The 13,300-nt window shown below is 47.7% G+C and overlaps 1 protein-coding gene across 1 annotated transcript in view; it reads left to right on the top strand.

Annotated features, from left to right (window-relative positions):
• Nucleotides 1-8,493: 8,493 nt before the first annotated feature.
• Nucleotides 8,494-13,300, top strand: part of SORT1 (sortilin 1) — a 41,417-nt gene continuing 36,610 nt past the window's right edge. The window contains exon 1 of the mRNA XM_067531523.1: nt 8,494-8,728. Within this exon, the coding sequence (XP_067387624.1) occupies nt 8,552-8,728 (177 nt within the window). The 5' untranslated portion in view covers nt 8,494-8,551. The remainder of the gene's footprint in view (nt 8,729-13,300) is intronic.

Below are 13,300 nucleotides of genomic sequence, written 5' to 3'. Positions count from 1 at the left end.
TTGATATTCAAGTGTGTTGGATTGTTAAAAGTATAAGGAAACTCTGCGTAACCATCAAACCAAAACAAGTTAGTTCCTATGAAGCCAAGGTCTTGTTTTACCAATGCTATTTCAGAATTGAGGAAATTTCCTACGTGGTGGCGGGACCTGTTGAGTAGGTGGCTCTTTAAACCCTTATACACGGCTGAGGGTGGATCTACCTGAAGCTTCACCTTGTCTTTCCTATTTTGAAAAATTAAACAGTTTCATAATGAAGAAAATAGAATTTTTGTTTTCTGTGAAATAAGCAACAGCAGTCGCATTTTTAAATACAGGCCTTGAAAAGCCCAGGGAGTAGTGCAGAGAGAAAAACTTGCCTTGGCAAATGGGAATGCTTAAGACAATTGCTGCACAATGTACTGAAACAAAAAACTTATACCGCTAAAGAAAACCTTTCCATTGTGACTATGAAGTAGAAGCTTTCTCTGTCTCCAGCATTAGTTTCATTGCTGTTTTTAGCTTTTTCAAGCAGCAATATGAAATTGACAAGACTGATCAGTTTCGCTTCCTTACCTCATGGAAGTCCAAACACCAAGAATCATGTCAGTTTTCTTTTGCTGTTGCTTGGGAATGATCTGAGCAGCAGCAGAGGGAGGAAGGGGGGCTGTTGCCGGCAGGAGGAAGATTTCATAACAGAGGCTGGGTAAGGTAGAATAGCAGAGATCTCTCCCGCCTTCCTGATGGCTAGGCAGAGGGAAAAAGGTATCCCTCCAACAGCTGGGGGCATGAAAGTTTCAAATCAAACACCATCAGACACATAAGGTGGAGCCAAAAGCAGTGTCCAGAAAGTATCCTTGTAGGAATCCCAGCATCATCTCTTTCTAGTAGCAAGAGTGGGAGACTGGACTTCACCAGCCAATTGTCTATGGACCTTAAAAACGTAACAGCCATACTGGGTCAGACTAATGGTCCATCTAGCCAAGTATCCTGTCTTCTGAAAGTGCCCAGTGCTTCAGAAGGAATGAGCGGAATGGGGCAATTTTGAATGATTCATCTCCTGTCATCCAGTCCCAGCTTTTGGTAGAGGGTTAGGAACCCCATGCTCTGGGTGTCATGTCCTTGACCATCTTGGCTAATAGCCATTGATGGACCTATCTAACTCTTTTTGAACTCTGTTATACTTTTGGTCTTCACAACATCCCCTGGCAATGAGTTCCATAGGTTGTCTGTGAGTTGTGTGAAGATGTACTTTGTTTTAAACCTGTTGCCTATTAATTTCATTGGGTGACTCCATTCACATAATATCAAAACTAGGGTAAATAACACTTTATTCACTTTCTCCACACCATTCAGGATTTTATATCCCCCTTAGTCATCTCTTTTCTAACCTGAACAGTCCCAGTCTGTTTAATTTCGTGTGAAAGCTGTTCCATAATTCTAATAATTTTTATTGCTCTTCTCTGTACCTGTACTTAATGTTCATGGAGGCTCCTTCATGTCCTGTACTTGTGTAATTGTAATTCTCTCATTGCTTTGATGGACAAGGTTCAGCTAGTGTTGACTTAAGTTCTGGGTTTATTTGGTTTTATGGCTTCGCATGTGGGAAGCAAGTTTGAGCATGGATTTGCAAACAGGTTGCATATCTTGCAAGTGTAGTTGTTGAGGGGAGGGTTTGAGGCATTGGCCTTGTGACATGCTCTTTTCTCCTGCAGAGACCACAAAAGTAGATGCTGCCTCATGGCACAGACCTCTCCATCTAGGTCTGTCCAGTGCAATGAGTTCCCAGCTTTGTGTCTATCTTGCATACTTTGAGATTGGCCTTCGTGGTGTCTTTATATCTAAGGATAGGGTGATCCTTAGAGTGGATTCCTGTGCTCTGTTGGCTGTACAGCACCACTTCTGATATATGGGAAACTTCCATGTGAACCCCATGTCCAACCCAGCAAAGCTGAGCCCTGATGAGCATGCTCTCAATGCCAGTGATTTGACACCTCTCAAGGACTTAAGTGTTGGGACTCCAATCCTGCCACTTGATGTTGCAAATGGATCTTAGGCAGCGAAGGTGGATGCTCTCCAGCTGTTTGATGTGGCATCGGTACAATGTCCATGTGTTGTAGTCATGGAGGAGTGAGGTGAGTACAACAGCACGGTATGTATTTATCTTGGTTCTGAAGCAGACTCTGTGCTCCCTCTGGAACCTGTGGGTGAGGCAGCCAAATACCAAGCTGCCCTTTGCCAGCCACAGAATGATCTCATCATCCAACATGGTGTTGCTGGAAAGTATGCTCCCCAGGTAGCAGAATTTCCTGATCAAGTTGAGAGGTGTGTTGTCAACTGGGACAGGTGATCATGATGCTGGTGGCCTGGTGCTGTGGGGTATGTGACCTCCGTCTTTTTCAGGCTGATTGTAAAACCAAAGCATCTTGAGGCATAGGCAAAGCGGTTCATGATAAGCTGAATGTCCTCGAGCATGTGTGCAATGAGGGCACAGTCATCAGCAAACACAAGCTCTCTTAGTAGCTGTTCAATTACCTTGGTGTGGGCCCTGAGTTGTTATAGTTTTGAATGGGGGTCTATTCAATCTAAACTGGATGTGTATTGTATGTGACAACCCTGAGCTTCTGCCTAGTTGCCTCAATGTCTGTGGATTTCTCTGGGACCTCAGCTAATGCAGTCCCCAGTGTCTGTTCCAACTTTGCTTATTTGCTGATGTCTTTCATGACAGCCACATTGATCTTCTTTGGTGGTTTGAAGCATCTTCTAGGGCACTCTGAGAAATGTAGCAATTCTGGTCTCCCATGTTTAAGAAAGATGAATTCAGACTGGAACAGGTGCAGAGAAAGGCTACTAGGATGATCTGAGGAATGGAAAACCTACCTTATGAGAGGAGACTCAAAGGGCTTGGCTTGTTTAGCTTAACCAAAAGAAGGCTGAGGGGAGATATGATTGCACTCTATAAATACATCAGAGGGATAAATACCAGGGAGGGAGAGGAGTTACTTAAATTAAGCGCTGACGTGGGCACACGAACAAATGAATATAAACTGGTCATCAACAAGTTTAAGCTTGAAATTAGGTGAAGATTTCTAACCATCAGAGGAGTAAAGTTCGGGAACAGCCTTCCAAGGGGAGCAGTGGGGCAAAAAACCCAACTGGCTTCAGGACTGAGCTTGATGAGTTTACGGAGGGAATGGTATGATGGGGCTGCCTACAATGGCATGTGGCCCATTGGCAACTGCCAGTACCAAAAAATCCCCAATGACTGGAGACAGGACGCTAGATGGGGAGGGCTCTGAGTTACTACAGAGTATTCTTCCCAGATATCTGTCTGGTGGGTTTTGCCCACATGTTCTGGGTCTAACTGATTGATTGATCTATTTGGGGTCAGGAAGGAATTTTCTCCTGCGTCAGATTGGCAGAGACCCTGGGGGGTTTTCATCTTCCTCTGCAGCATGGGGCACGGGTCACTTGCGGGTTTAAACTAGTGTGAACGGTGAATTCTCTGTAACTCGAAATCGTTGCTTAAATTATGGTTGATTTCAGTAACTCAGCTAGACGTTAGGGGTCTATTACAAGAGTGGGTGGGTGAGGTTCTGTGACCTGCAATGTGCAGAAAGTCAGACTAGATGATCGTGATGGTTCTTTCTGACCTTAGTCAATGAGTCTATGATGCTTCTCACAAGCTGATGGTCTGACCAGCATTCGGCTCCTCTCAAGGAGTGGGTGATGTGCACATCTTTAATGTCTTTAGACCATACAATTACATAATCCAGCATGTGCCACTGTTTTGACCTGGGATGCATCCATGTTGTCTTCGCCTGTTGGAAGACTGTGTTGGCAGTGGTGAGATTGAGCTCAGCACACTTGGAGAGCAGTAGTTTGGCCATGGGAGTTTGACCTTCCTGTGCCATGATGGCCTAGCTCCCTGCACCGTGTCAGAGTTGACTCCCACACGAGCAGTAAAGTCTCCAAGGACAATGAGTTTGTCTTAGCATTGCACCCCTCTGAATACCCTGCTGAAATCTTCATAAAACGCCTCCATGACCTCGTCTGTATGAGTCATTGTTGACACACAGGCACTGATGATGGAGGCGTACTGGTCTCTGGACGAGTTTGTGTGGAGCACCATAAGTCAATCAGTTAGCATCCCTGGGGAGCAAGTCAAGCTTGTGAGCAATGTTAGACCCCCCCCTGACCGTCTTGGCTCATCCTTGACCTTGCCGATCCAGTAGTAGGTGTAGCCTGTCCCCACCTCCTCCGAGGGGGAATCATCAGCAAGTGTGGTTTCACTGTGGGCAGCAATGTCAGTTCTACCTCTCCAGTGTTTTGGCAATAAAGGCTGCCCTTCTTTCTGGTCTTTGGTCATTGTCAAGAAGAGTTCTGACATTCCATGACCCAAATGTCAGTCTGTGAATCTTTGTTTTATTTCGACCGCTGAGTTGGATGCCCAGCCAGGAGTGGTAGCCTGCCCTGTATGGAAGGGCATTAAGAGTGTGTTAAGGGTTCCTTTTCAGTCCCCTTTCTCTGGACTGGAGAGAGCGGTGCTGGTCCCAAAAGGCCTGTTCTGTCACCTCAGGAGGATGTGAGTCTATATCTGCCCTAGTCTACGGAGAACAACCATCACCGTAAGGTCACCTGTTTGCAGAGATGTTACTAAGGACTGCCAGCAGCATCCTCCGCTTGTCCCCCTCATCACTTCCCCATCGTCACAGCATTCTAGGAAGTTGATTAGGTTGAATGAGTTAAAGGCGTTTGGCTGAACAAACTGCACTGTGGAACAGGTTTAAGTGAGAAAGGCTTGTGCAGAGCCTTTCCACTCTCTCACCCAAGCAGCTGTTGCTGCGCTGGTGCAATAAATGCCACAAGCTGACATGGGTGCAGGGTTTGTATTTGGAATTGTCATTCTCCTAGATTAGCTGCCAGGCTGAGCTGAAGAGCCTCCTCTGCCATAACTGTCATGACTGGCCAATGACTGCTTATATTACACAGGTTGCCCTCATATGCCATCTCAAGATATGTGCTTCATTGACCTTAGTATTGTAAACTCTGGCTTTTATTATAGCACTTTTTATCCATAGATCTTGGTGCTTTACAAAAAAGGTAAGTCTCAGCTCCATTTTACAGATGGAGAAACTGAGGTACAGAAGTGAAATGACTTGCCCCAGGTCACAGCCAGTAGCAGAGCCAGGAATAGAACCTAGGTCTTCTGAGTCCAAGTCCCACACTGCCTCCAGGCATATTCCTCATGGGCTTTGTCTGGTGCATCTATAATTTCAAGGGTCAATGCCCATTTAAGAGAAACATACAATTCAGATATGTGAAGATCAATGCTAGTGTTTCCGTGGCTCGGGTTAATATGATGTACAATAACATGTTGCCTTTATAGCCCCATTCGTCTCTGGTTTTCATCTGTTGCACAATTATTCATGGTACGTGACATAAAGAATCCTGCTGTTCCGGGAGATGGTGCTCTTCCTTTTACTTAGCTTTTCAAAAATACAACAAACAAACCTTCCCTGGGTGAGACTCAAAACAAAGAAATGTCCTTTATATCCTACCCTAATCACATGTTTACTGGTACTAAATATCATGTGATCCTGCCATGGTTTCTAACTAAATCAAGGCTTTGTGTTCTTATCTTCGACCTATCTTGGCTCTAGAGAGAAACAGTAAACACTTGAGGTTGTTGCAAGTCAGCCAACAAGTCACATACAAGGAGGGGATCTTGAAATAATAGATTTTGCCTGCTCTTGCCATATGCCACTCAAATGAGTTTAATCTGTGCTCTTTTTGCTGTCTTCCCACAATACTAGGCAGGTGATGTGCAATGCCTCCCAGGCAGTTGTAGACATGTCAGCTGTTCTTTATCCTTATGTCTTTCAAATATGAAATCTAAATGACTGCATGGAAAAATAATGTGAGTGGATGAGGCTGATATCAACTTAAGCTCTTTTCTTGCCTGCACACCCCCCCAACCCCCCATTTACTGGGGAGTACGGAATGAGAACAAAATGAAGAGTCAGAAACTTCTGATTTTTAATCGGTTTGCCTGCTGCCTTAATTTTTGGCTTTGTGCAAAGCAAAGTCACTTAACCTGACTTCTACATATCTGCCAAAGTGAGAGAAGCTCTCTTTCTTCAGCATAGTTGAGTTATGAGGCTTAGTCACTGTTTGTAAAGCTTTCAAGATGGTAAGTGTTACACATTTGGGTTAGGAACTTTCTCCTTTGCACCTTCCCTTAATTGGAATGTCTGTAAACACCCTACGAGCTTTGGGCTGAAGGGGGAGCTAATATCTTTTTTGATGATTCCAATGGTGGATTCTGATTCTGTCTTACTTTCCCCATGATCCCTGCCCTGGATTTGGAGCTTCATTTGTTACAAAGCTGCTCTTCACCCTCAAGCCGCTTAGTTTCACTGTGTGGTGTTGGAATGGCAATCTTCAAACAGCAGCATTACCAGGGGGTAGCTGAGGTTTGGTCTCCATGCCTTGGATTCTCAGACTGTGTGGACATGTTCCAATTATCTTGCATAACACTTTAAACGTGGATTTGTAAGGGCATAATTAGAGCCCAGAATGAAAAACATTTCAGAATGTTTATGCTAGAAGAGGACTTTTAAGGTATTGAAGAGAAACCAGTTAAACATGCATTGCCTCCTCCATCAGTGAATGGACGAGGTAGAGAAGCTGAACCTCTTTTCCATCCTACCTATTAATTAAAAGTATCTTTTAAAATTCCTTCTGTGTAGTGCTATATTGTATCCCTTCATTGACTTTCCCTCTCTTACTCTGTCTAATTCAAACCATTGTTTTACTAATCTTGTGCCTCACATCATTTCTGCTTTCCTTTCCCCCTTCTTGCTGCGTTTGTTTTTTTTTTCCAGTCTTCTCATTTTACTGATCCTTTTGCCTCCCATTTTTGGCTTCATGTCTCTATTATGCTGCTTGCCTAGGCCTCGAACAGTCTCCTTGTTCTCCTCCACCCTCTCCCCCTATCTCTTGTCCTTTTAATCTAATTCTCCAGCAATTTCTTTTCAGACATCCCCATGGTCCCTCCAACACCTTGTTTGTTGTAGACTTGTAGAGGGTGAAGTCTGCTGGTGAAGGGCATGTGTCTTTATCTTGGTAGTAAAGCATAATGTGAATGCGTGACTGTCAATAATGTATAATATTTCCCAATGTTTGCAAGCAACAATCTGTTTAATTATGCTAAATCCTGGCCTGCAACTACAAGTTGCTTTCCACTCATGCTATGGTGTCACTGGTGGTTGGAGCTGGGGTTACTCTTGTTCCTGCTCAATTCACCATGGCTTGCACAGTTCAGTGGGTCAGCTACCACTAGCCCTGCTCCCATGAAGCACTCAGAAAGCATGAGACTGGCTTAAAAATCACCTGAATTGAAAAGCATGTTTTTAAAAAAATGACTTTCTGGTTTTTAAGCCTTGAGAGTGCGGGTCGGGTCCCAGTTTCAGCTTTCTCCACAGCCATCAGGGCAGAGCAGCTTTTCAAACGACTTGACCGTCTCATCTATTCACTTGACTCCAGCAGGTGGAGCTTTAAGAAAAATATCGGGTCAGATGAGTCCTACTAGGGCTGGTTGTGCTGGCAGGCTCCTTTGAAGTACATTATTAATGAAGGAGCATGCAGCAAACAGCCCCTGTTGCAACAGTGGAGGGAAGGGGGCCCAGGGTGTGGACGGGTGTGGGGCTGTTGGGTTCTGTGCCCAGCGCTGGCGGGAAGGGATGTGAGTCAGGACTCCTGGGTTCTGTGCTCATGGAGGGGGAAGGGAGGTGAGTCAGGACTCCTGGGTTCTGTTTTTAACTCTGGCGCATGGCTCTAGTGGAACTAGGGGCTGTGCACAGCAGCGCTCCCTCTTCCTTGGCTGCTTCCAGAGCCGGGCCTTCTGGGTAGCGGGGGGATCGCGCAGTGGCCGGGATCCCTAAATAAGGGTCCTGCGCCTTTAAATGCTTTGGGGGGGCGGCATTTCCAGGCACAATATTTCCACGTTCCAAAATAGTGTCTCATAAATTCAGCCAATTGAAAAAAAAATTGCTCCGCGCATCCACTAGCCAATCAGAGAGCGGTCGCTGGGTAGATTAGGATTGATGGACAATAAAATTGTGTCCCGCCAATCACCTGATGCAAAGTCAGCCAATGAGCGAGGCGTTTCTTGGAGGAGGCGGTGCTTCTTGTGTTGTGGAAGCATGATTGACAACGAGGGAACCTAATCGGAAGGTAAAGAGGCTGACCAGGGTTTAGCCCTTGTTACGTTGCTAGGCGGACGGTTTGAGTGGTTGCTACGGAAGAGACGGACGGCTCTTCAAGCCAATCAGAATTGTGGGGCTCGTGCGTCTACGCGAACGGGAAAAGAGCTGTCAGGGAGGGCAGGGCTTGTTCCTGGAGAGAAGATTGACGTTTCTTTTAGCCAATGAAACGTGACATATCGGTGTGTGCTGGCCAGTAGGGGGGCAGTAGGCGGGGCGCAGCGAAGCCGGGGCCGGGCGGTGGCTGGGAGGCAGCGGACGGACGGACGGAGACTGGCGCTGGCAGTGGCGCTGGTGTGGTGGGGGCGATGGGGCTGCGGGCGGCTGCGCTGTGCGGGACCCTCCTGCTGCTGTTGCTGCCGTCGCCGGGACTTGGCCGGCTGAACGAGCCCCGCGCCGGGCAGCTGCGGAGCCGGCGGGCGGCAGAGCCGGGCTGCGGGGAGCTGGGCGGGTTCGAGCCCGTCCTGGGCAACAACACCCACCAGGTGAGGGGAGGGGCCGGGCCGGGCAGGGACCCCCGGGGACAGACCCCGGCACCCAGAGCCCCGGGAGGGGACAGCCGGACCACCCCCACCCCCCAACACACACATACACACAGCTCCGTGAGGGGACAGCCAGACCAACACCCCCCCCCCACACACACACACAGTCCCGGGGGGACAACTGCACGAGGGTGTGGGGGAGGCCTCCCACATACACACAGCCCTGGGAGAGGACAGCTGGACTGACCCCCTCCCTGCCAAGGGGGGGCAGACCCCTTCCCACACAGCCCTGGGGAGGACACCCCAACTCCACGGAGTCTTGGGGGACACCTGGACTGACCCCCTCCCCAACCCACCCTGGGAGGACAGCCGGACCACCCCCCCCAGACAGCCTCCTGGGTGTGTGGGGGTCAAACAGTCTCTCTCTCTCTCTCTCACACACACACACACACACACACACACACACACACACACACGACAGACAGGGTGACACCCCTCCCCTCTCACACACTGGGGGATAAGAGGGGGAGCAGACTGACAGATAGGGGGACATCAGTTTTTCTCCTCACACATTGGGTGAGGTGAGGAAAAGTCCCTCCCTCCTCAGCCACAGAGGGTGAGCGGTGGGGCCATGCCTGCTGCCCCCAAGGCCCTGACCTGTCTGGTCTCAGGCTCTTGAGTGCAACCCCCTGCCTCTGAAACTGCCAGGCATGAGTCCCTGCCGGTCTTGCTGTGCCCAGAATAAGGGGCACTGCCCTGTGACAGTGCCAGCCACTACCATGCTTGCCTGGTCTTGGGGACTCCCAGGCTGCCTCCTAGCAGATCCCCATGGGACAGCAATTTACCTTCCTCCTCGTGCAATGAAGGACCCGCTGTCTTGGGCCCTGGGAGTGCTAAAACTGGCCCTCCTGCCTTAACACCACTTGCCAGTCCCTTGAAGACATTTCTGCACACAGTAGGGGTTGGGAGGCTGCTTGTGGGCTGTGGGTAGATTTGGGGTACATGGGAATGCAGGGCTGGTGTTTGCCTGCAGCACCCAGGACCTTTGAGGTTAAGTAAGTATAGAGCAGGTTCCTGCCAAGTGAGTGTGTAATATGGAAAATGTCAATGTGACCTTTGGCAACTCACTTCCGAGGTTGGTGCCTCGGTTTCCCCATCTTCTGAATGGGGATAATGATACTCATTTTACCTGTAGGTAGAGAGAAATCGTTCATGTCTGAGTGCTCTGCTTATCTATATATGGTAGAGAAGGGCAGAATCTTAATGGCTAGACTGACACTACTGCGGGCTGTTATCTTAGCCCCCAGGGCTGTGTGTAGGATCTACAGAGAATCCTTTAATGCTGCATTAATCACCTTGGTGTGACCATTTTGTGCCTTTACGTGGACAGCATTGTAACTTCTTCCTGACTTTCAAAATGAGATTGAAAACAGATCACTCTGCTGGTGTCAAGTGAGCGGCATGTGTTGCTCCTGTGAGATTGCATCTTTGCTCTCTGTGGAAGCTTCTGTGGCACTGAGTCTTGCTGCACCTTCGTGCATCCTTGGAACTCTGCAGCATGGGTTGAATGGTAGATGACTCTAAAACAACCTCTTCCTCCTCCCCCTCCCCGCTTTGTTAGTCATAGTTCACTGATGTGGTAGAGTGTAATGGCTCCAGAGATTGCACCCGTACGCGTGCTGCAAGAACCTGTGCTCTCCTGACACTGAGCATGGGGGCATATCATATAAACTATAACAGGCCCTTAACTATAGCAGGGCAATTCAGTGCTGCTGGTGCATTAATAATCTGCTGTGGAAAACCCTATTCTTTGGTTCCTTCTGTATTCCTTCTGTCTCTTCCTATTCCCTTCATGGCTTTAGCAGATGTTTGTTTCGCTCTTCGTGTTTTTCTTTGTGGCTTAATTCTTTACCTGAAACTTATTAGCCTTTTGGGGATCCCCTGAGAGGCAGAACTGTCTGGCAGGCTTACCTCCTTTCCCTCTGGGGAGGGATCTTTTAACATTTTATCGTGTGGCTTCTCTTTCTGCTTTTTTGTATTTTAAACTTTAAGTAATAGCTGATATTCCTACAGCAGATGCAGTGTGCCAGCACTTCACCTGAATGCAGTAGCTTCTTACTGCAGTGATTGAAAGAATGAGGTGGAAGATTAAGGAGATGCTGCCAGATTTGGAGAGACCTAAAATCTAATGTCCTGGTTATTTCCTGTTTGCACAGACTGCTTAAACTTCAGTCACCTACCCCCACAAAAGATAAATGGTTCGGTCCTCTCTCTTCTAGTACAGGTGTCCAAAAACAAAAACAGCCTTCCCACAAACACACAACCACCTTACCAGTTGCTTACTAGCCAGGAGCTGGTAGAAAAGATGAGACCTCAACCCCAGAAAGATCCTGGAGTACTATGTTGGAAGCCCCAGCTGACTTCTGCTGTTATGTAAATACTCCGTTTTATTGTTACCTCATCCTCCCAACTCACCCCCATCCTGTTTGCTTGTTTCATTCTGCCTGTCACCTAGACTGTAACTCTATGGAAGAGGGACTGTCGTCTTTCTTACTTGTCTGTCCAGTCCGTAACACAATGGAATACTGGTCTTTGATGGGGGTTCCTGGTTGCTACTATAATATAGCAACTGAGAAGGGTCCTGGGATTCTTACCATTGCATTATCATCCTGCCCCCTACCACACCTGCCTCAAACAAGTGAATTTCCTGGCTGCTCAGAAGGGTGGGAGGTTTCCTCTACTCTTCCCACAGAGCCTCTGGGCTGCCTCAAGTGGGGAAGGGAGTGTCCCTACTATTCCCCTTCTTTCCCCAGCTGCTTCTTTGAGTCCTTCTCCCTGAGGAACAGCTCCAGTGTTTGACACTGCTTTTAGCTTTCCAAATTAGCAGGTGCTCTGAGAAATGGACATAGATTCTAAGGCCAGAAGTAATGATCCTAGTATGGCCACAGCATTCTCAATGCTATTGTGAAACTGGTTGCTCATTGTTAATTTCATGCTGTTGCTTGGCAAAGCTATGAGCAGTAGCAGAGGCACTGTCTGCAGACTGGGGAAGACAGGCACTGTATCGGTTACATGGAAGTCACATTTGGAAGCTTTTCGTCACAACTATAAGGATCAAAAACTTAGATTCTGTAGCAACTAGTGGCGAAGCCTAGCATGCAGCAAGCGGTAGTAAACTGACTTGCCTTGTGCAATTGGGTTTTAAGCCCATTTCTGTCAGCCTCTTCTATACCTGATGTAGGATCTAAAGTTGGGATTCATTTGCTTACTCTTCTACCCATGTTGGGGTATTTAGTCTCTGTTGGTGGCATGCTGTATCCTGCCCTTGTGGCTGATGGGCTCTGTGGTATAACAGTACTCTTCAATGTATCTATCTGCTGTCATCCTATTTTGATTGGAGCTGGTGGTGAGACTATAATAAACCTTCTCTGGCATCCCTCCAGGAATCGGAAAGCACTTTACTGACATCATGTTTAACATCCCAACTTCCCTGTAACACAGGGAGTTTTCTCCCATTTTACATTTGAAAAACTGAGGCTTAGAGAGGTTGTGTCTTGCCCAAAGCCAGTCTGTGACACAGCTGGGAACAGAGCCCACATATCCTGATTCCTATTTCTTTGCGTTAACCTAGCGGTTTCCAACTTGTGGTCCGCGAGGCTACTACAGGGGGGTTTGCGGGAAAAGAAAAATAACATCCTCACCAAGGAAATGTACAGTTTCAAATAAAACTAGTAGCATATGGTGGTCCACAAAATGTTTGGAGGTTGAAAAGGGGTCCACACACTGGAGAAGGTTGGGAACTGCTTCCTTAACCCACAATCCCACCCTCCCTTCAGCGCGTAGCTTCTCTAGGCATGTAAAAAGCACTTAATGCCTAAAAGAAACAGGCTGTGTCAGAAATCAGCATTGGGGAATAACATGGTGTCTCCTCACAAAGAAGAATATGTGCATTTGTTTGCTAGGACTGGCAGTGTTTTGTCCTAGCCATCTGCAATAGAATGGATCGTGCCTGTTAGAGACTGGAGAGAGAGCCGTAGCTCTTACGCTTTTATTATGGGCCTCTGGACTCTTGAAGAGAGAGTGAAATCTAGTGTCCTTTTACACAGCTCTCCGCCTCTATTTCTGTTTAGCTTGCTCTCCCTTAGCCCTCGGGGGTCCTCTCCTCCCAACTCTCTGCTTTACGCTTGAGAGGCTCAATATCTTGGCTACGACTTTGTGTGTGTGGAAGGAATATAGTCCGTTCCCCCTTCCCCATGGGAGGGAAGGGGGTCTGTCAATCTTCAGTCCAGGGAGGACTGGATGGAGCTTCTTGTACAACTGAAGTGCTGCTCCCTAGTTGGCCATGTCAGATGATACGAGACACTCCTTCCATCCCCCCCTGCCCCAGCCAACTACGGTTGCTTCCCTCTGCAGATTGCTGCCTGGGTAAACAGCTCTACCTCTCAGCAATATTTCTCCCTCTGATTCCCAGTGTGGCACAGGCATGTCCATTCCAAAGCTTCCATGCAGCAATATGGGTGAGGAGATGGCCAGTGGGTTTAGTTTGGTTGGTCACTGGGGTTTCCTGCTGTGATC

The sequence above is a fragment of the Emydura macquarii genome, unplaced genomic scaffold, assembly GCF_026122565.2.
Source record: "Emydura macquarii macquarii isolate MOO-44397 ecotype Brisbane River unplaced genomic scaffold, CSIRO-AGI_Emac_v2 contig_3220, whole genome shotgun sequence".
NCBI lineage: Eukaryota > Metazoa > Chordata > Testudines > Chelidae > Emydura > Emydura macquarii.
The sequence above is the reverse complement of the archived record's forward strand: the minus strand, read 5'-3'. Positions and strand labels throughout refer to the sequence as shown.